General features: G+C 40.8%; 1 protein-coding gene across 1 annotated transcript in view; it reads left to right on the plus strand.

Moving 5' to 3' along the window:
• The window catches only part of MAP7D3 (MAP7 domain containing 3), a 32,115-nt gene that overhangs the window by 8,176 nt on the left and 3,056 nt on the right, over positions 1 to 20,883 (plus strand). Inside the window, exons 5-17 of the mRNA XM_081792956.1 lie at positions 2,046 to 2,160; positions 2,676 to 2,780; positions 5,808 to 5,897; positions 7,153 to 7,278; positions 10,098 to 10,702; positions 11,289 to 11,416; positions 11,688 to 11,893; positions 13,855 to 13,981; positions 15,426 to 15,558; positions 16,772 to 16,876; positions 17,873 to 17,926; positions 19,166 to 19,268; positions 20,348 to 20,546. Of these exons, the coding sequence (XP_081649082.1) occupies positions 2,046 to 2,160; positions 2,676 to 2,780; positions 5,808 to 5,897; positions 7,153 to 7,278; positions 10,098 to 10,702; positions 11,289 to 11,416; positions 11,688 to 11,893; positions 13,855 to 13,981; positions 15,426 to 15,558; positions 16,772 to 16,876; positions 17,873 to 17,926; positions 19,166 to 19,268; positions 20,348 to 20,546 (2,096 nt within the window). The remainder of the gene's footprint in view (positions 1 to 2,045; positions 2,161 to 2,675; positions 2,781 to 5,807; positions 5,898 to 7,152; positions 7,279 to 10,097; positions 10,703 to 11,288; positions 11,417 to 11,687; positions 11,894 to 13,854; positions 13,982 to 15,425; positions 15,559 to 16,771; positions 16,877 to 17,872; positions 17,927 to 19,165; positions 19,269 to 20,347; positions 20,547 to 20,883) is intronic.

Here is a 20,883-nt window from a genome sequence, read left to right on the forward strand (position 1 = left end):
ACTTTCCCTCCTTGTCAAGCACAAGGTTGCTCTCACATGCCTCAGCCCCTGCCCCATCTGTGGACCTTCCTTATTCTAGGACTGTTCCCGTGCCATTTCTTCCCCATCAATGGTCCACTCACTACCACTTCTCTGTCTTCTGAACTGTTTTCTGTGGTTGTTTATGCTCTTTTTTCCATATTCCAGAGTATTTGATGAATTCTCCTTCAGAATTTCTATCACTCTCCATCTTCCTCTGTGAAAGAGCTCCTTAATTTGCTTCTGTGGTAAAGAAAAGGAAGGACAGGGATAGATCTGAGCTAAGAGACTGAAAGAAGGTAGAATAGAAAACTGCAGAGTGGGGGAGGGTCCCTGGAGGAGACAGACTCCCAGGGACTTAGAGAAAAAAAAGATCATCTTAGAGAAAGAGGAACCTCAGAGAGATCCCAGAGAAAAGAGAATGTAACATAATGGCACTGCAGAGGGGGAGGAAGCCAGAGCTGTGGCAGGAGGAAACAGGAGGAAGGACCAGGAGAAAAGGGACAAAAGAGAATCAACCTCACAAAACTAGTTGGGGTGTGGGTGGCGAGGCAGTTCCCGTGAACAGAGCAAGAAGGAACCCTTGGACACTGTGAGCAGCCTGAAGGTAGAAAAAGAGAATAATTCCTTAGAGCAGGGAGAAAACCCAGACTCCATGGTGCTGAGGAGGGGTAAGTGTGGACAGACATAGGAGCCAGGGCAGGAGCTTAAGTAGGAGCCACAGATGCAACTGGAACCTGAAAGCATAGAGAGCTAGTCCGTTTGGAAGCAGGGGATAGAATTCTCAACAATCAGTGATGTTTGAATAATACAAGACGGATTATGGTTTTTAGTGTTTATTACACTTTCTGGGTTTCTGGTAATTTGAGGCAATTTTCTGTTAGAAAATATCATTTTAAAATATTGCCACTAGATACATTTCATTTTAAGAATTGCAATTGCTTTTCTCCTCAGGGGATATGGGTGAGTCTCCATTTTCTTAGTATGTTGGTCTTTTCCCTCAGAGAAATGGTGGGGGCATTATAAGAATGATGTTGCTATGAAACGGTTGTTGTCAGGGAATAATACAAAGCCTCCTGGCCCTGCAGTTGATTTGTTTACCTGAGTACAATCCATGGTTTGTTACAGCACAAAATTATCTGAGAAAGGAAAACCATGCATGGCTGTGGGGTTGTTTTGTCACAGTGTGGTGTTTACATTTGAAAAGCTGTTCTCCTGAGCAGCTGGATTAAAGTTGAGGTCAAGGGGCACCTGGCTGGCTCAGTCATAAGAGCATGAGCTCCACATTGGGTGTAGAGATTACTCAAATAAAGAAAAATAAAGTTGAGGTCCAGACAAACCCCTTGATTATCTTTTTTTAACTTTATTGAGGGATGCCTGGGTGGCTCAGTCAGTTAAGCATCCGACTCTTGATTTTGGCTCAGGTCATGATCTCAAGGTTCGTGAGTTCAAGCACCACGTCAGGCTCTGTGCTGACAGTGCGGAGCCTGCTTGGGATCCTCTCTCTCCCTCTCTCTCTGCCTTTCCCTTGCTCTCTCAAAATAAATAAACTTAAAAAAAAACCTATTGATTAACACTAGAATTGAAGATCTTAGAAATGTGGGTATGATAGATGACTCTGGCATAGATTTCACTTATATGTATATTAGTTGATTTTTTTTTCTGCCTCATTGTACAAAGAATTTAAGGTTATATATACATTTTAAATTAAGTTTATTCATTTTGAGAGAGTGTGTGTGTATGCACGAGTCGGGGCGGGGGGCCGGGGGGGGGGGGGGGGAGAGAATCCTAAGCAGGTTCTGGTTTGCCAGCACAGAAACCAACGTGGGGCTCAGTCCCAGGGACGGTGAGATCATGACCTGAGCCCAAATCAAGAGTTGGATGCTTAACCGACTAAGCCACCTAGGTGCCCCTCCCAATATTTTTAACTTTTACCTGATGTCCCCTAAAATTTTGCTTGATAGAAAAATTTGGTGATGGGATGGTTTTATAATACGTAAAAAATTGTTGGTGTTTATTTTAAATAGGAGAGATTCAAAGCCGTTGTCTACCGTACACTGGAACGGAGCAACCGTGTTGATCATCGTCAAAAAAGATGGTCGTGGGAAGGCTCTACAACCATGAACCCTGAGACTAAAAATGGTAATTAATACAGCTGTTAAACTTGAAGTTCATTCAGGTTCATATTTGGATACTGGCTATTGCTACAAGGTGGCTTTACAACAAGATTTTGAACTTTGTATCCCAAATGAAAATACTGCCGTGTACTCTTTGGTGTGCACAATAAATTTATATTGTAAGATTGCAAAAGAAATTTCATTATCATTTTATCCATTATATCTAAAATCTTACCACTTAAATTTGTTATCTCTGGAAAAATGATTAATAATAAAGCTTTATACAACTTTATCCAATGCATATTTTAAAAGTAAATTGCCCCATTTACTATTGAGGGTACTGTAAATTTTCCTAAAAATGGGCATAATTTTAGTTTCATAAAACTTAAATTTCTATCATTTATAAGGAATGACCATGAATATTGTGCACCTAATTAATGCACGTCTATACTCGATAGAACTACATCATGAATTCACTTTGTTTCAGCTAATGATGCTTCTTTTAAATCTGAGTACAGTAAATATTATATCTTTTCTCAGCTAATAAACGTTCTGTATCTACTGAAAAACTTGAACAAGAGATTTCCGGTTTACACAAACAAGTGCCTATGTCATCTGCAGGTGTTCAGAATTCTGTTGCCAAGAGTAAGTAGTTATTTCACGTGTTCCACAGAATTTTAAACCAATGAAATCAATTCTTTATGTATTTTTTTACAGTACTACTTATCCTTTAGACTGTAGAACATTTAAATTTATTTCAGAAGAACACCACCTTGTTTTACAGTAGATAGCGATGGTCATTACAGTTTTGGATTTTCATCAGTATTAATCCTTATTTCATGATTTACGTATGAATTGTCAGATGGCTTTGTTGGTCTCAGGTAGCCCAAACTGCAACATATTTTGACTAAAAGACATTGCCGGTAAGTGGCACAATAATTTGTTATAAAAGTAATTCATATTCTGCCAAACCAGTAAATGAAATTGTTTTTCCTAGAGAGTAGCTAAACTAGTTATTCATTTTCCATTAAGTTTCATGAATATCACCTCGTGTAAGGAAAATGTTAGCATATATACTCCAACAGACAGGTTGATCTGCTTCACATATATTTGTTATGCATGACAACCTTGTAAACTTGACAGGCAAGTATAATTACCTTCCTGGTTTTATAATTAATACCCCAGGAAATTCAGTGCTTTTCACTCTATCATGCTTGTTTATGGTTTATATTTTGGTCTTTTGATAGATGGATCATGATGTTGAAATTGTACATTTCAATAATAAGCTCATGTTTTCCTCCAAAGCAAATAAAGTGATACCCATGTTTCAGGGGAGAAACATTGCTAAGCTCCACTTTACAACTCTTCGCAGTGCTAAGGTGGTGTTCTTTAAAAGAAAACAAAGTTATCTAGTATGACTACTTCAAATACCTTTTGCTTCTCGTGTTTTCCTTTCAAAAAAATCTTACCTGAGTGTGTGTCAGTGACCATTTCTGGCTTGTTGCACATGGTGCTCCTCACTGATAATTGAAATGGATTAGGCAGCCATACCCATCAATCAAAAAAAAATCCTTTCCAGTGACAGAAACAGAAGTGACTTTGGCAGGAAAAAGACATGGCAAACATATTCCATCTTCCCACTTTTGTGCCTTATGAATTTAAAAAATGCATAATTATGGTCTGAATTCAAAAATCTTTCTTTTATTAGATACCTTGACCTATTTTTGAGCAATGCTATAAAATTCCAGTACAGCAAAAAGATTCTGGATCTCATTAAAGTATAATTAATTGTAGCAGTAGTTAACCTAGTGGAAAAGATTTCCATTTTTATCCAGATATTACAGTTTTAAAATGTTGAAAAGGATTTTTGTTTTGTTCAAACTTACATTACGTTATTTATACTTTGAGGACTCCTAATTTCTAACCATGAGCTTGAGATGTCTTTTGTTGTTTGTCAGTCTGTGGTTATCATATTTTCTGTCATAATGGTCTAACAAAAGTTGATCCACTTAACACCCTAACTCTTGATAGGCTTTCCCAGAGCACTTGTGTGTAGCCTGGGTTCATTCGTAGATTAACGTGGGAAGGTTTTCTCTAGTACCTTCTTTGTCATATACTAAATTTATTATTCCTTAGTTCAATCATTGCAGTGTCATATACTTTCATTTTAATATATCTTGATTGTTTCACAAGCATTGACTCTGTTTTACTATCTAATTGCTCTGAGGAGTTAGCAAATATTTCTTCCACAGACACGTATGACATTTTTAATATGTGCAAACACTAGTATGCTTTCATTAATAGGTTTACTTGATATATCAATGAGACTTGTAATGAGGAGGAACAGGTGATGACTTTCAAGGTAATAATTAGTTAAATCGCACTGAAGGAGCAATTCCAAGTAACTTTTTAGATGATTTCTTTACTAGTTTTTAATACAAGAAGGTGTGTGTGGAAGATACTTTTGTGAAATAACTTACTTAAAAAGGTACAGTATATTGCACACTCTGAGATGATGAATGTTGTGATTAATGATGCCAGGGAAAATAAAGCCAGTATTGGCGGTGGCTTACCTTTGTAAAAATCTCTTCAGATTGGAATGAAATCTGTTTGATCCAGAGAGATGAACATTTCAAACTCAAATTAAGTTCATACTCTAATAACCTGTAATGTTTTAAATAGCCCTGTTTTAAAGCTTGGCTGACTCAAATTGTCTGTTTTTCTTCTGCCACTTGCTGACTCAGTAACTGTTCACACTTATCTTGTCATTTCTTGCGATATGATGGTAAAGGATATGTGATTTAATCACACGATTGAATCGATTATACCTCTGGATCGTGCTGTTCAGTTACATTATCAGTTCACGGATTTTCAAATGATGCTACGTTGTCAATATGTACAGGTCCCCAATTTAGTTTACAGGTTCCCAAAAGAGAAGTTATTCTTAAAATTTTTTAAATGTTTATTTCTGAGAGAGAGACAGAGCACCAACAGGGAAGGGGCAGAGAGAGAGAGAGACCCAGAATCCGAAGCAGGCTCCAGGTTCTGAGCTGTCAGCACAGAGCCCCATGTGGGGCTTGAACCCACAAACCGTGAGATCATGACCTGAGCCAAAACCAAGAGTCAGATGGTTAACTGACTGAGCCACCCAGGAGACCCAAGAAGTTATTCTTTAAACAGACACTCCTCAGTATTCTGAGCCAGAACATTTCAAGTGAAATGGAAAAGTGTCTACACAAAGCATGTTTTTCATTAGGTTGCTAAAATCGCGACATCTATGCCAAATGTTAACGATCATTTTTAAAAAGTTTAAAGCCATAATCATTATAACTAAAGTATACATTACTTTAGTAACAGAGGTCATGGATTGTGTCTAAAATTTAAAATGAATGTTTCTAATTTGGGAATATTGATCTTGTCAGGTAGTATTAGACATTTTCTTCTTAATTTTTACTGTTTTTTTTTTTCTAAATACTTTTATTTCAGATAACTTAGAGTAAATTAGTTTTAAGGTTGGGGATGTAGAATCTCTACATAAGATTTGAAATTTAAATAAATTCTTATAAGCAAGAGTAAAGAAGATAAAAAATGTTTGAAAAGAGGAGTTGACTCCTAAAATAACACAGTTAAATAATTTGTAAAAAATAATTATCCTTTGCCCTTGATCTCCAGAAACAACAGAAAAGAGAAGTTCGTCTTTGAATAGAAGATCTAACAAACTGCAGTCACCTATGGAAACAGAAAAAGTAGAAGAAAAACCAGGTGGTTAGTTATTTTGTTTTTAATTTTTTTTTAATATTTGTTTCTGAGAGAGAGAGACAGAGCACGAGGAGGGAAGGGGCAGAGACAGAGAGACAGAATCCGAAGCAGGCTCCAGGCTCTGAGCTGTCAGCACAGAGCCCGACGTGAGGCTTGAACTCACCAACCATGAGATCATGACCTGAGCCGAAGTCAGACACTTAACCGACTGAGCCACCCAGGTGCTCCCAAGTACTAGTCTTAAATAGTGGCTTAAAAGAGATCTGTTTATGTCAACATTTCGTTGCTTGAGGAGTTGTTCCTAAAACTGGAAGCCAAAATATCCCTTAACATTTGGCTGAAGCCAAGAGTCTGTCTTTAAATGAAATATGTAATTCTGCCATCATTTGAGCAGGAGGTCTGTAATGAAGCTGAGAGACTAGATCACAGAGTGTTGGTGTAGGTATAGATTTGTGTCGGAGGAGTTGATGCTCTTCAAATACTTCATGAGTTTGCGTTTAGAAGTTCTAAGTATTGGCCATAATTTGAACTTAAAAGCTTTGCTCTGTTGCTTCATGGCATTACTCACATCTAACCTTTGCACATGTTTGAACTGCTGATTATTATACGAAAAAATTCATACTTGTTACTGAAGTACTTCTTTATTTAAAGTTTCTTTCTAATACCTTTCCTCTCCTTTTCTCTGTCAAACACAATTGTTGCTTTTTGTTTCTACCAAACCATTCACTTACAGAATGCTCTCCAGTTTGTTGATTAGGGTCAAATCCCGTTATAACAAATGCCATTGTCACAGGGATATTTATGAACATAAAAATTTATTGGAGCAAGATATTTAGAAGATGCACTTTTAACAGAAGAATTCAGTCAGTCCCTTGGAGCTTTTGGCAATGAATCTGACCAGAGTAGGATTGTCAGTGGCAGATATGTGTAGGAATCCATGTCAAAGGCGTTTTGCGTGATAGACATATGCGAGCTCCTCTGCAGAGACTCCATATGTTGGCTAGGACTCTGTTAAGTATGCTACGTAGATTTCTTCACTGGGGTTATTATGTATGCTGGGGCCTTTGCTTCCTTACTCAGTGCTCTCTTCCCCAGCAAGGCCGTCTCTGGTGGCAGTGTTCATTCCCGTTCTGGATGTGTTGCTCTCGTTGCCTCTACTTCCAGGCTGGGCAAGTTCTCATTTGCAGCAGTTCACATTGCTCTTTGTTGCTTTGCATTTATTTGTGAGACCTCAACTACGTCTGTTCTCCTCATTCAGCTCGACACCAGCATACCAGTCTTCGGGAGAATAATTTAATCAGCCGCCTGCTGGTCCCAACAAAAGCTTCAATAGCCAGGAGCAAAAGTGCTGCTTCATTGTCGGTCCCTGGAAAAGAAACCCCAGGTAATAGGCATAGGGCAGAAAGCCTGAAAGTGTTAGTATTTGCACTTAAAAAGCAGGTCGTATCATTTAATTGGTTGCAGTAAGGCATAAAAATAATTTGAATCAGTGGTTTCCAAATGACTGATTTTACCCAACAGTTTTATGTTGCATGTTTATTTTATGCCTTCTAGCCTGGTAGATTAGTTATCTGGGTAATGGGTAATTTATAGGATGAGATAGGTAATTATGGTGGTTGTTACACTTTTACATGATTTTTTAAAAGATTTTTTAAAGTAATCTTTACACCCAACATAGGGGGCTCGAACTTAGAACCCCGAGATCGAGGGTGGCATGCTCTTCCAACTGAGCCAGCCAGGCACCCCTAAGTTTTTAAAAGCTCTGTGGGTTTCTCAACCTGTGCTTAAATGTGTCACAGCACTGTAAGAAGTACTGGATGTTAAAAGTATCTGGAAACTTACGATTTAGAGGGAGAAAGTTTTCTACCTCACCCAACTTTTTTTCCTAAAATATGAAAGAGTAACACTGATCTGCTCTTTAGCTTTTAATTAAGGACATAAAGATTGTTGGTAAAGTAAGAACAGTCTTCAGGCTTAGGTGGATTTTCTCACTTGTAGGTCACGTAAAGTGTCAGACATGCCTGTGGGGGGTAAAATGCACTGTTCCCATCATTCTTTTCTTTCTTTTTTCCTCCACTTTTTTTTCCCAGAATTTATCCCAGCACCTTTGTTTTTTTCTTCTGTTGTTATTCATATGATTAGTAAAATAAATCAGAATGCTGTCACAGACTTTCTGGTAGTGCAGCTTTACTTCTTTTGGTTCCAATTTCTGAATTTGTTTATGCCTCATTATAGGATGTCAGATTATTTTCTGCCAGTCTCCCTCCAGTCTACTGTAAGATATTTCTTTTATTGCTTTTATTTTTGTTTAATATTTTACTTCCATTGAAAATGCAGTATCTTATCTTAAATTTCTATAGCTAATAGAAATCTAGTTATTACATTTTATATATTTTCTTAGTGCAAACTGTCAATGTTAAATCACGTGACTGTTTAGGTACACACAATATGTAAATATAATACTTTTTCCACCAAAATGAGGGCCTAAAAACATTTAACTTAGTCACATTTTTTATTCATGAGTCGTCAGTCTTTGGTAATTTGTTCTATTTTGGTTATTTGATGAGATCATGTAAAAGTTTACAGAGGAAGTGACAGATTTACCAAGTCTTAAGAAAGCTATCACCAAATACTTTTTAAAAAACAGTTACTTTTCGGGGCGCGGGCGCCTGGGCAGCTCAGTTGGTTGAAGCATCTGACTCTTGATTTCAGCTCAGGTCATCATCTCACGGTTTGTAATTTTGAGCCCCACTTGGGATTCTCTCTCTTTCCCTCTCTCTGCCCCTTCCCTGCTCATGCGCGCGCGTGCTCTCTCTCTCTCTCTCTCTCTCTCTCTCTCTCTCTCTTTCAAAATAAATAAATAAAACTAAAAAATTTAAAAACAATATTTACTTTATTATACAAGCAATGCATATTTAGTGTAGAGAAAATTTTAAATATAATTTACTATTATCCCAATAGCCCACTCATGACTGAATATTTGTTTATATATTTTCTTCACAAGATAGGGTTATAATCTGCTTTTGTTTAATCTGGATATATATCCTTTTCTATGTCCAGAAATTGTATATTAATACTCTGAATGACTGTCAGTATTATCTAAATTTCCTGTTGAATATTTAGATTATAGTTCTCATTGTTTCAGTATTATCAATAATGCTGTAATAAGTAACCCTTATTGCATACATTTTCATATCTGATTTTTTTTCATAAGGATAGACCTAGAAGTGAAATTGTGGCAACAAAGACTATGTACTTTGTAATGGCTTTTGATACATTATTGCCCCAATCCCCCCTACCAGGAACATGTGCAAATCCACGACCTCACCAGCAGTGTGGGGCTGCCTCTTTCCCAACGTTGCTGTTACCACTTTCCACCTTCTTTGCTGGTACCGAGTATTACCATTTTTATCCATTTATTAGGCAGAAAATATTTAGATTGTGAAAGCTGGAAGAGACCTTGAAAATCCAGCCCGTTCTGATTAATGTGTTATTATAGTTTTTATTATGGGTGAGAAAATGCTCTTTTTATATTATATTCCAAAATAGCCATATATAGAATTTCTTGCATAATCACTTGTAATCGTAAGATCCCTGGCCCTGGTTAAGTTGTTTTAGATTACTTTTAAAAAGTGTTGAACATCTTGTAATGTTTTATGAAAATCACTCAACCGTAGTATGATTAAATGAGAAATGGCAGGGAGCCTGGGTGGCTCAGTCAGTTAAGCATCCTACTCTTGATTTCAGTTCAGGTCGTGATCTCACGGTTCGTGGGTTCCAACATCGCGTCTGACTCCACGCTAATAGCATGTAGCCTGCTTGGGTTTCTCTCTCTCTGGCCCTCCCTTGCTCACGCGCATGCTCTCACTCTTGCTCTCGCTCTCAAACTTAAAAAAAAAAAAAAGATAGCTTATTGCAAACATCAACTTGGGAGACACGTCCTCTTCATCTATAGTAGACTGTTGCTTTCACGACGCCTCTTGATGGTGGCACTTCTGAAGTACCAACTTTGTGATACTTTTGTCCTGTGTCTGTGATCCGTTTCACTAAACGCTTCTGTGTTGGGCGTAATCCCTGCAGTTTCCTAATAAACACGGTCTCTTTTCTCTTTTCCTGTTCTTCTACTGTTAACAAGGTGTGTTTCTGCCTTGTTGTCAGGTTGCTAAGTGTAGAGAATTTCATTCTGTCCTCATTCACCCACAGGCAACCGCTATCCCGTACTACAGTATGTGACCACGCCCCTGCGTGGCCATAGCAGTGATGAATTGAAGAATACCATAGTGCTTCGCAAGTCAGCAATGGCCGTGCCTCCCCAGGAGAAAGTGGGAGCGCTCCCCAAGGCGAAGGTGGAAGCGCCCCCCAAGGCGAGCACGAGTATGGAAGTGGCCTCCAATGTGAACGTGGGAGCGATCCCCAAGGTGAGTGTGGAAGTGGACCCCGAGGCGAACATGGAGGCGGCCCCCGAGGTGAATGAAGCAACCCCCCAGGCAAGCATGGAAGGGTCCCCTGAAGGGAGTGTGGAAGCATCAGCTCAAGCAGGTGCGGAAGCACTCCCTGATAGCGTGGAAACATCCCCGGAAGTGAGCGTGGACATGTCCCTCGAGGTGAGCGTGGACCCATCCCCCGAGGTGAGCATGGACTCGTCTCTCGAGATGAGCACGGATGCGTCCCCTGATGGGAGCATGCAAGTGTCCTCTGAAGCAAGCGTGGAGGCATCTACCAAGGCTGGTATGGCAGCGTCCCCCAAGGCTAGTGTGGAAACGCTCCCCGAAGAGAGTGTGGAAGCATCCCCCGAGGCCTTCCTGGAGGTGAGCGTGGAAACATCTTCCAAGGTGAAAGTGAGAGATTTTCCACAGGTTTATTAAGTGCCTTTTATTGTCCAATTTTCTGTTAAAATCTGTGTATTTAGTTGTGTAGGTCATGATAGGTCAAGTTTCACAACATAAACAAGTTCTTAGATAGTATTCTGCAATAAAATCAGTTACATAGGATAGGCCACTTTAATGATTTAAAATGATGATACTCGTACCAGTTTCCCCTCAAAGCTGGAATATTAGTTTTTAGTAGAAAGGAGGAAGTATAACTGTTACAGGAACTATTTCTAAACTGAAGAAAAGTTCAAGAAGAAATAATACAAACCTTTAATTAGGATTTAGAAATAGAATCAGGTTTTGAAGGGAAAGATTTGTTTTTAATTATTTCTGTGAACTTCTTGAAATTCGTAATCTGAATTGTTAGTCTAGAAGAACATATCTGTGTCTAATTCTCATGCTTGCTCCTTTTAAGGAGCTAAAATTGTATTATATGTTCAGGGTATGTTGGTCTTAAAAAGGCAAGCCAGCTGCAGAAAGGTAAATGCTGATCTCTTAATCTGACTGTATTGGCTCTGTTCAGAAACCAGAAATGGACAAACAGGCCAACAACCCTGGTACAAAGAAGCGCCCATCGTCACAAATACCATGTTATAAATGGCCATCTTCTCCTGCAAGTGGGTGGCGCCCACCCTCTCCCATCAGTGTTAAGTAAGTAGCTTAATTGCAACTGTTCCTGATAGGTGTTTTACCAGGATAAATGTCACATCAGTGTTTCATAAAGGAAATAATGGTAGTATGCATTGTAAATAGGAAAAAATCTTCAAAAATGGACTGACTTCTGTTAGAAAATATCTCCTAGTACCAAGACATTATATTTTATGAAATGGCACATTATAAACTAATGTGTTTACTTTATATGTACACATATCTACTACAAAACCGTATCCAACTTCCCCCATTAATGGTTACTTTTTCTCAGCAGGCAAATGCAGAAGAATCGCCCCCCGTCCCCTTCACCTGTCAGGTCAAAACAGTCACAACCTTCTCTTTGTTACAAAGTAATTCCTGTTCAGCGTAACCTACTTGCGCAAAATGTGTTAGGTACTCTTGGAAAGAAAAGAGAAGCAGTTTCTAAAACCACTAGCAGCTCTGAAGCTGTGAGCCAAAAGCAGACGGTCTGTGAAGGTAAGTTCCTTCACTGAGAAGTTTATTTTGGCAACACGGGAAGTCTTAAGGTAGTTCAGAAACGGTCACCTTTGTTTTATTCCCCAATTCTGAGAACTTTAGGGTGTAAGCTTTCTTTTGATGAAGAGAATTTAGCCAATCATTGGCACACTGCTTACTTTTCCTTGCCAGAGCTTCTTCCCCTCACCCCCTTGTTGCGGAAAATCCATTTTTGGAACTAATGTTAAAAGTACTGATTAGATGAGTGCATTGCTGTAGGTGATCCCTAGGGGTCCCTTCCAGCTCTGATAGTGGATGGTTCTGTGAATGGCCCTAAGGTATTGTCCATCTTTGGGGAGAGCACATCTGGCCATATGTGGCTGAGTGGATTTCCATCGGGAGCTGAAGGTCCGTTTCCACACATACACCATAACGTGTCTGAGCAGTATGTGGGTTCCTAAAAGTCCCATATTGGCATTTTGCCTGTGACATGTTCTTAATGTCCATAGATATTACTTTATTTTATTTTATTTTATTTTACTTTGTTTTTTTGACATTAATTTTAAGTACACAAGTAAATTTTGCTTTTTGAAGGAATTCCACAGTGATTTCTTTATGACAGGAATAATAATTTTATTGCAACTTATTCATTCCTGATGTCTTAAGATCCTCATTTTCATATGTTATTTACTTATTTATTTTTAAAGTGATTTATTTTGAGAGAGAGCGCTTGGGAGGGGCAGAAAGAGAAGGAGAAAGAGAGAATCCCAATGTGGGGATTCGAGAGAAGCCCCAATGTGGGGCTTGAACTCATGAACCATGAGATCTTGACCTGAGCTGAAATCAAGAGTCAGATGCTTAACTGACTGATCCATCCAGGCACACCCCAATATGTGATTTATTTAAAATAGACGGGGCGCCTGGGTGGCTTGGTCGGTTAAACGTCCGACTTTGGCTCAGGTCATGGTCTCACGGTCCGTGAGTTCGAGCCCCGCGTCCGGCTCTGTGCTGACAGCTCAGAGCCTGGAGCCTGTTCCAGATTCTGTGTCTCCCTCTCTCTCTGCTCCTCCCCTGTTCGTGCTCTGTCTCTCTCTCTCTCAAAAATGAATAAACGTTAAAAAAAAATTTTAAAGAAAAAAAAATAAAATAAAATAGTCATCACATGGGGCACCTGGGTGGCTCAGTTGGTTGAGCGTCCAGCTTCGGCTCAGGTCATGATCTCACAGTTTGTGGGTTCGAGCCCCACGTCGGGCTCTGTGCTGACAGCTCGGAGCCTGCTTCCGATTCTGTGTCTCCCCCTCTCTCTGCTCCTCCCCCGCTCATGCTCTGTCTCTCTCTCTCTCCTTCAAAAATAAATAAAAACATTAAAAAAATTAAAAAAAAATAGTCATCACATGGACTGAAACCTTACAGCATGCCCCCATGTGGTCACCTTATTTTACTGATAGTCTTGGTTTCTTTGGTTATGTAGTTAGCCACTTTATGACCAATCAAATATAATAATTCACTATTACCAACATTCATTTAAACAGTAGTTATTTAGTGAAAATTATGCACAAATTTCACAATGTATGCTGGGTATGTTCTTGTCTAGTCAAGTATTTGTATACTTCATATAGACTGAGCATAAGTTTGTCTTCCTCTGTGTTCAGTGCGTCTTAATCTTTTTTCCCATAGGGTCATTTTAGTCAGGTCGCTCTCAAAACAGCTAAACCAAAGTGGGAGTACATTATTTCATTTTGGAGCAAGGGGATGTTAAAAAGAAACAGACTGCTACTTCTGTTATTGGGAACGGGATTGGGGTTTTGAACAAAATCTGTTCTTTTAATCACTTACTTACAGACTGCATGTTATTGATAAAATTTGGATCATGTACACATTGAGTTTTTAATATTGTTGGTTGTCTCGCACCTCTTTATTGGGCTTACAGGTATGAAGTTCCCTAAGCTAACTGTTTTGCATGTTGTGTTGATTTCAACTAGAGCCTAGTAGTAAAAGCACACCAGGGACTATGAATGCTGAGGAGGCAACAAAAATTTTGGCAGAGAAACGGCGCCTTGCTCGTGAACAAAGAGAAAAAGAAGAAAGACTACAAAAGGAAGAGGAAAGGTAGGTACCCTCAGGTTAAATGTATTATAAATAATATGAAAAATCAACGAGTAACTGACTTTTTCTATACTGTGAATCAGAAGTGACTCCTTGCCTTCAGAACAAATGTGGGAAGCCTGTCTAGCAGAGAGGATACTGGTGTGTAGGTAGATGGTATAGTTGTCCTTAGTATCTGTGCATCATGTGTCATTAAGTTGTACTGTAAAGATGCTTGAGACCAGAACTTGTGTCGGGGTCCCATATCTCGGCAGGAACACCTGGGTGATCACGCCAGACTGTTTCGGTTGGCATTCATTGGAGACCACCCCTTTGTTTCAAAACTCTTTTGTAACTTTAGAATTTGTAAGCCTGGAAAGTATACTTCCTCATGTTTTGCTAGAGGTGCTTTCCAGGGACCTTTGTGATGCCTGAATCTCCTCAGTCATTGCTGGAAGGCTTTCCTGTGAGCAGCAAACCTCATGTACAGTTGTGTTCATTCTGATTCCATCTCAAGGTTTCTTTACCCTCAGTCTTAGAGCGCAAGAGGGGGAAGGGCAGAGGGAGGGAGGGAGAGAGAGAGAGGGAGAGAGAGGGAGAGAATCTTAAGCAGGCTCCATACTCAGCGTGGAGCCTGATGTGGGGCTCGATCCCGTGACCCTGGGATCATGACCTGAGCCAAAAGCAAGAGTCAGATGCTCAACCAACTGAGCCACCCAGGCACCCCAACCCTCACTCTTGAAGCTCACTTGATTTAGGGCTCTGGGATATAAACCTGCCTACTGCCTGCGAAGAATAACTACAGTCCTGAGTTGTTTTTTAAGTGGTAAGTATTTGAAATGCAGTCACATGCTTTCAGTGTACTTTAAATGAGTTTGGAAGAAAGGAGAAGGGGATGTTGTGAATAGCAAAAACTGTTAACTGGAAGGCCATCATTCATCACTTCATGTAAACAGCTAATTTAACGTTTTAAAACCCCTGCGTACCCGTCATTGTGGATGGGGCTTTCCCCTGGGCACCACCAGACCCTCCTTTAAATTACATATGTGTAAATAAGGCCTTTTGGAGGGTCCCATGTGTCTAAAATAGTTAAGGAATGTTTTTCTTTCTCTCATTTTAGAATGCAGAGTGGCCCATTATTTGATAGAAATCTTTCTACTCCCAAGAGCTGGTTTCCCACATTTAAAAAGGGTGAAATTGTGCAAATTTTGTACAGTAACAACACAGAAAATGTAACGAATCTGGTGTAAAAATGTAAGTTGTGTTCCTATACACAAGCAGTTCCACTATAAAAGTGCACGTCCAGGGTCACCTGGCTGACTCGGTGGAGCATGTGACTCTTAATTTCAGGGTCATTTCAAGCCCTACGTTGGGTACAGAGGTGACTGAAAAGCATGTACTGCTGCAACCTCTTATGTGGTAGAGACCGAGACCAATACTAAGAATTGTTTAAATATTGTGTCATTAGGAAGGTGAAGGAAATGGCAGAGAAAGGAGTTGATACCCAAGGAGAAGAGTTCTCAAAACTCGAAGATGGACAAAGACGCGATGAAATGAAGAAAGGATGTACAGATCCGGAAGACCAGAAAGTGCTGCTACAGGTTTGCTGTATCCACTCTATCGGCGGGTGACCAGGTTCTAAAATTCAGTGGAAGCCCGAGGCAGCCTTTGTCCAAGAAAAGGGAGGACCAGATCCAGGCTTCTCTGGCTGCATATTTCCAGCACAGTCTAGCCATTGCTTGGTGCTGCTGCAGGTCATTCTCAGCCACCCTTGGCACAATCCTAGAAGATTCTCCAAGTGCAACCGAAGCAGAAAGCAGCAAATTATAGATTAGTAGTGTTTTATTTTGTCTACATAAACAACATTGCAGCTTGGCTTCAGAAAATCAAATTGCTCACAGATTAAATGTCCTAAGTGAGTTTTTCTGACCCTGCATTCTGTGGCAACACTCACAGCCGCACTCCAGACACGCTTCCAGCAGAGACGATAAAAAGTACGAATACCTCTAAAAGTTCAAAGCCCTCCATGGGGCGCCTGTGTGGCTCAGTGGGTTAAATGTCCAACTCTTGATTTCAGCTCAGGTCCTGATCTCACGGTTCATGGGATTGAGCCTCGTGTCGGTCTCTACACTGACAGTGAGGAGGCTGCTTGGGATTTTCTCACTCCCTGGCTCTCTGCCCCTCCCCCACTCAAGTGCATGCTCTCTCTCAAAATAAACTGTAACAAAATTTAGAAAAGAATAAAGTCCTCCAATTCTCCAATAATGTCTCACCCATGCAAATTCGAATCACTAGGTAAATAAATCCACAAACTGAGCTCAGACTGTACTCAGTTTGAATTATTAACATAGCCCACTTTATATTCCATTTTTAGCCTATCCCTTAGTAAAATCAGGTATTTGTTACATAAATGATTGTGTGCATTCGCATTCCTCAAGAACTACCTTTAAGGATCCTCTCGGTGTTTTTGAAAGGTGTAAGACTTTTCAGCTCCTGTTGCTGTGTTCATGGATAGCTACATAATCACATACTTTCAAACTATAGTGGCCTGGTAACCACTAATGATAACCCTGGGGTCCTGGAGGGGACTGACAATGGCTTCTAAATCCTCAAGATAATAGCCTAGTTTTGTGCATTTTAGCTAATGCTTTGAAAATTGGTAATTCATGAATGTTGTGCATATAGGTACTGTCAGCCAAAAGGTTACATTCTTTTATGCCAGATAACATTTTACTATTTAACTTTTTCAACTGATGTTCTTGGTTATCACTCATATATTGAGATCAAAATGGTATTTTTATACAAATTTTCTAGAAGGGGGACACCAAAATAAAAGCTGATGAAGAGGCTGACAAACGCAAGAAGGAGCACGAGAGAATTATGTTACAGAATTTGCAGGAGAGATTAGAAAGAAAAAAGGTACTCTTTCTGTTTTGGGAGTTTGGTTCTTTTTGGAAAAATGTTGGGCACATGATATCAAAACGTGTTCTTCAAAAATCACAAATAAGTGGTACGCTAGCCTCTGATGGTTTTCCCACTAGAACTCTCTAATCCAAGGATCTCACCCTTCCTGCATAGAAGGGTCTTCTCTTACCATACCTCTCCATCATGGACCACTGGTGACCATTACAGTGACACCTCCATATTCGCCGACCTCTGGAAACGGAGTTCGTTTGAATAGAATCACTCCAGTCATTGGGAGGGGTTGACGGAAGTTAGTGTCTTCTAAACTAGGCTGGAAATTGCAGCAGCTTGAGCAAAGGAAGCAGAAGGGTGCAGGCTTCTCTGAAAGGCCAACACACAGGCTGTTTGTAAGGTAGGGCCTCCCTTTGTCCAACTTAATTGGCTCGTCTGGGAGCAGAGAAGGCCCCGGCCCAGGCTGCAAGGCCTCTGTTGAGAGATGGAGGTCGCCCTGAGGAGGCCAGAGAGCTATAGTTCTCCTCACCTTCAGGGAAGGAAGTGTGCACCGGGGAGAAATTTCCCTCCTGGGTGTGTGCTCTTTCCAGCAAGAAAGTTCTGATAGTGTCGCATCAGTGGGGTGCAGTCTTTTCATTAATATCTGCTTCACTCATGGTCTATTCGACTAAAGTACGTTAAAAAGTCCTCACTGGTTTGCAGCAGTACATGCTTAGTTTAAGTAATGGGTGTCTAAGTCTGAACTTCGGAGTGAGAAGTCATTGGATCTGTGTGTTAGGATAGCTAGTACCCACTCAAGACATTTTCTGGACCGACTGAAACTGGGATTGGAAGGATTCTGGTGGCCGCCGTAGGGTCTCTTGTCTGCTAAGTCTGTGGCTTGGGAGCAGTCAACTGACACTGTCCACTTATGGAAAACAGAAGTAATCAACTTCTTCAGGACCACTGTTTTGTTTTTAATCTGTTTTCGTGTTTGAATTTTTATTTTCCTTTAAATAGAGAATTGAGGAAATTATGAAGCGGACAAGAAAGACATATTCAAATACCTCACAGGTAGTCTATGCGTTCCTGCCAGCGGTGCCTAAGAATTCCTGTTGCTTCACCTTCTTGCCGACTTTTTCATTCTTGCCAGTCTGGTGGTAATTAAAGTATCACACTCGCATGTCTCTGATTAAATATTAAAGAGGTTGAGCATGTTCTCCTATCTTTAGTTAGCTGTCATGTTTTTTCTTGTGTGAGATGCTTATTCAGGTCTCTGCCCAAAACTTTTGGGTTGATTTGTCTTTTTCTCACTTGTAGTTCTTAAAATGTGGATGCCACTACTTTCTTGCTTATATGGACTGCATATATCTTCTCCCAGTTTATTTGTGGCATGTCTTAATGCTGTCTTCTATTGGATAGAAGTTCTTAATTTGCACATTATTGAATCTATTAATATTTTTTGATGATTAATGGAGTCGAGTGCCTTTTCATCTGCTTTTTGGCCATTTGAAGATCTGCTTTGGTGAAGCGCCTTATCAAGTCCCTTGCCCATGTTTCTGTTTGGCGGCTAGCCTCTTTCCTACTGATGTGTAGGAGTTTTTACCTGCTCGAGTTATGAGCCCTGTCAATGTGTAGGTATTGCTATAGTTCGCCTCATACTCTCAGAATGCCTTTTGCTGAACAGAAGTTCATTTTAGTGAGCTCAGATTCAGTGGTTTTTTTTTTTTTTCATTTATGGTAATTTTTTTCATTTATGGTATGCTTTTTGGGAGTCTATCTCCATACCCCAGCATCCTGTCTTTTGATGCATCTAAGACCCCTTTCCTCCAGAGTCTGTGCCCTTTACCCTTTGTGCAACAAGATTGATATCTTGGTTGTTTACAGTTCCCCAGCATGGTCATCCATATCCTGAAAATTCAGAATAGAAATGTCATTTCTGGAAAGTGCAGGGAGTCACCATCTGAAAGATCATTTAGCCCACTGGCTCAAGCAGCAGCCAAGAACTTTTTTTAGCTATTTATCAATTGTCCCTTCCTTGGCTTAGTTAGGGCTCAGAGCACACAGAGAGGCCACATGCCAGCCCAAAGCATTGTTCCTTGGCTCCCACTCTTGAGTGTCTTTCCCTAACTGAAAGACACAACTAGGGCCACCTGTTCTATCCCCTGTAGAGTCTTTGGGGCCAAAGAGTTTAGATTTTTTATCTCTTAATTAAAATTAGGCAGCAGCCGGCATGAAAGCTGTTTTCTTTGAAATAACCAAGTCAGGATAATGGAAGATTAGATGTAACCATGACTTCTTTTCTCATCGTAGGCTGCAGAAACATTCAGTGACAACACATATGAGGAGGACGAGGCAGATGATGAGGACGAGTCAGAAAGCGACGATGACTCCTTCAATGACCTACATCCATCAGGTTTGCTTGCCTTTTGAGTTCTGTTCGTCACCATTTAAGAGTTAAACTGCCTGGGTTCATCCAGGGGCTCCTTTGCTTCTGAGCTGTGTGGCTTTGGGCAACTTACTGAACCTCTCTGTACTCAGTTTTCCTACCTGAAAAAGGGGAAGCGAATGTTCTCTTCCTAGTGTAGCATGAGACTGCAATGGGATAATCCATGTAGTGCTAAGAGCACCTGACACATAGGAAACTCTCGATAAAGGCTGCTACAGCAGCGGCTGTTCTTGTTTTGCAGGTTGTGCCATTACAGTGTAGGTGGTAGCTCGTAACTGAATGTGAGGATTATGAGCATGTCACAGCTCAGGGCCTCACATGGCATCCATGACTGATGACAGGTGGAATGCCACTTTCCACCTCACTGAGAAAAATAGGATTCCTGTCGTGATCTGAGTGTTCTCTGAAATGTATGGCTGATTCCCTTCTGAGTAGGAACCACTTTATGGCAGCAGTACTAGGAACTTGAGAGAACACTGTTGTCCACGTTTTACCCCACAAGTGGATATGAACACGCGAGTCAGGTGTTCTGGGTACCAGGGATACAGACAGGAGGAGGTGTGGCCCCAGGAGAGCCTGTGGGGAGACAGACGTAGGAGCAGACGGTGACCCTGCCACAAGCTGGCCGGCCCGAATACGGTGAGCAGTAGGAGCAGGGCCAGGTGTAGGGTCGGCTCAGGGCGCTGAGGAAAGCTGAAGGTAGAGGGAGCCCCGGCATCAAGACTAAAAGAACAGGCGGGGTTGGCGAGGTGGGCAGTCAGGAGGAGGGGTAAGAAGCATGCTGCCTGCTGCCCTCTGCCCTCTGGCCTGTCTTGCCCGGCAGAGGAAAGAGGGCAAGTTCCTTAGAGGTGGCCCCTTTGTTCTTTGAGGCCAGAGTGGGCCTGTGTGCCGGGTGGCGGCTTACACCCCAGAATACTGCTGCATGGCTCTTCCTCCTGCCTTTATGTGGCCGGCCGTACTCCGGCCCGGCAGGATCATGGCCTTTGCCTCTTGTTGTCTGCATTGTTGAAACTCCAGTTTTAATCTTCTTCCTTTCTTTTTCCAAGCCTTTATAAATGGCATGGATTCATCCACAAAATTCAAAACACATTTTAAAAACATGAAGAAGAACACTCCCAAGCTGGTGTTTTTAGACGCCACTTCTGGCCAAGTCCATAGAGAGACAAAAACATTTTTTAATGGCGACATGAAAACCTTCAGACAAAAAAGTGCGAAAAACCCTTTGACTCAGGCGAAGGGTACCAGGTGAGTCCAGTGAGCCTATCAGAATACACTCGGTGGGAGTCCTACATGAGATTAGTGACTGAGGTCTTAGTTTGTACCAAGCACGGTGTCAAGCACTTCCAGAAACAAAGTAATCCCCACAGCAGCCTTGCTAGGCAAGGGTTATCATCTTCACTTTTACAGATGAGGAAACTGAGGCACGGAGAGATTACAGGTCTTAGTTGCCCAACATCCCACCGTTAAAGGGCAGAGCCCACATTCAAACTAGATACATCTGACTCTAAGCTGTGCTTTTGTGCACACTGGTTAGCATTTTCTCATAAAATCAGGGAAGGGGGGGCACTGAGTGACTGCTGCA

Source organism: Panthera onca, chromosome X (genome assembly GCF_046562875.1).
Source record: "Panthera onca isolate mPanOnc1 chromosome X, mPanOnc1 haplotype 2, whole genome shotgun sequence".
Taxonomy (NCBI): domain Eukaryota; kingdom Metazoa; phylum Chordata; class Mammalia; order Carnivora; family Felidae; genus Panthera; species Panthera onca.